The 1,821-nt window shown below is 67.4% G+C and overlaps 1 protein-coding gene across 1 annotated transcript in view; it reads left to right on the forward strand.

The window, feature by feature from the left end:
• WNT6 (Wnt family member 6) overlaps window positions 1–1,821 on the forward strand; it is a 6,879-nt gene extending 5,058 nt beyond the window's left edge. Inside the window, 2 exon segments of the mRNA XM_006038793.2 lie at window positions 38–208; window positions 869–1,821. Of these exon segments, the coding sequence (XP_006038855.2) occupies window positions 38–208; window positions 869–1,330 (633 nt within the window). The 3' untranslated portion in view covers window positions 1,331–1,821.

The following is a 1,821-nucleotide window of genomic DNA, read 5'->3' on the forward strand; positions in this document are numbered from 1 at the left end:
CCCCCGCCCCCGGCCCCGGCCCCTGCCCCCTCCCCAGCCCCCGGCCGGCCCCGCGCCTGACGGCGCTGCCTGGGAGTGGGGTGGCTGCGGCGACAACGTACGCTTCGGCTACGAGAAGTCGCAGCTCTTCATGGACGCACGGCGCAAGCGGGGCAAGGCCGACATCCGTGCCCTTGTGGACCTGCACAACAATGAGGCCGGGCGCCTGGTGAGCCCCCCCAGCCCCTACCCCTGCTTCTTCAGAGCCTGTGCCCCTGGCAGTGTTATACGTAGCCAGTGTCCCACCCCAGAGCCAGCTGCATGTCAGGGCCTTCAAGGTCCCTATGCAAGGGGTGGGCACCCTTCAAGTGCCACCTCTGATGGGGCCACGCTGCAGGGGGAGGGGAAGCCCCCCAAGCTGGGCCGGGCTGAGCAGGGGGCAAATCCCTGCCTGCTGCCCCAAGGCAGCGTGAGCGGGGGGCAAGAGCCTCCAGCCAGGACCCTGTGGCAGTGAGTCAGCAGGAGCATTGGCACAGCCTGAGCACAGCACATCTGCGGGGGGGGCTTCAAAACCCACTGATGCATACAGCTGAACTAAAGCTGAAACCCTAGCTGCTGCTGCTGCTGCTGCTGCTGCTGCTGACGGCCGGGCCAGGCTGAGCAGGGGGCAAATCCCTGCCTGCCCCCAGGGTAGTGTGGAGCTGAGCCTGTGAGGGCGGGAGGGTGTGGCATGGAGCTGTGGGGTCACATCCAGTCCCGGATAGAAATGCACTTCCTCTGCTAGCAGCTGGGGGTCCCCAGGGAGTGGGACCACACATGGGGGGGGAGCTGGGGGCATAGCACCCTGCACCCCAGCCCCCCAGCTCTAAGCTGTGCCCCCATCTCGCAGGCGGTGCTGAAGTACACGCGCCTGGAGTGCAAGTGCCACGGGCTGTCGGGTTCGTGTGCCCTCCGCACCTGCTGGAAGAAAATGCCGCCCTTCCGGGAGGTGGGTGACCGCCTCCTCGAGCGCTTCAACGGCGCCGTGCGCGTGATGGGCGCCAATGACGGGCGCACACTGCTGCCCCTGGGCGCCAGCATCAAGCCGCCCGACGGGCAGGACCTGGTGTACTCGGCTGACTCGCCTGACTTCTGCCTGGCCAACCGCAAAACGGGCTCGCCAGGCACCCGTGGGCGCCTCTGCAACAGCACGGGGCTGGGCACGGGCGGCTGCGACCTGCTGTGCTGCGGCCGGGGGCACCGCGACGAGGCCGTGGTGCTGGAGGAGAACTGCCTGTGCCGCTTCCACTGGTGCTGTGTGGTGCAGTGCCGCAAGTGCGCCGTGCGCAAGGAGCTCAGCCTCTGCGCCTGACGCCCCAGGGACGCCACAACCCTCTGGGAATGCCGCAACCCACCGGGGATGCTGAGACCACCCAGGGACGCCAAGACCCACTGGGGATACCGAGACCACCCAGGGACGCCAAGACCCATTTGGGGATGCCCAAACCCACCGGGGATGCCGAGACGACCCAGGGATGCCAAGACCCATTTGGGGATGCCCAAACCCAACTGGGGATGCCTGCCCAAGGATGCCGCGACCCACTTGGGGATGCCCAAACCCACCTGGGGACACCCATCCAGGGATGCCGCAGCCCACCTGGGGATGTTGAGTCCCACCCGGGGATACGATGACCCACCCAGGGACGCCCAAGACTGGACGCTGGGAGCCAGGCTCTGCGCCCTGTGCCCAGGCTGGCACGGGGATGGGGGTGCACAGACTCAGAGGGGTGCCAGGTTCCCCCCTCCCCAAGGGCTCTGATGGCAAGGGGGGGACCTGCTCATTAGGCTAATAAAGCTATTTAA

This window comes from Alligator sinensis, unplaced genomic scaffold (assembly GCF_000455745.1).
Source record: "Alligator sinensis unplaced genomic scaffold, ASM45574v1 scaffold1765_1, whole genome shotgun sequence".
NCBI classification, from domain to species: Eukaryota; Metazoa; Chordata; order Crocodylia; family Alligatoridae; genus Alligator; species Alligator sinensis.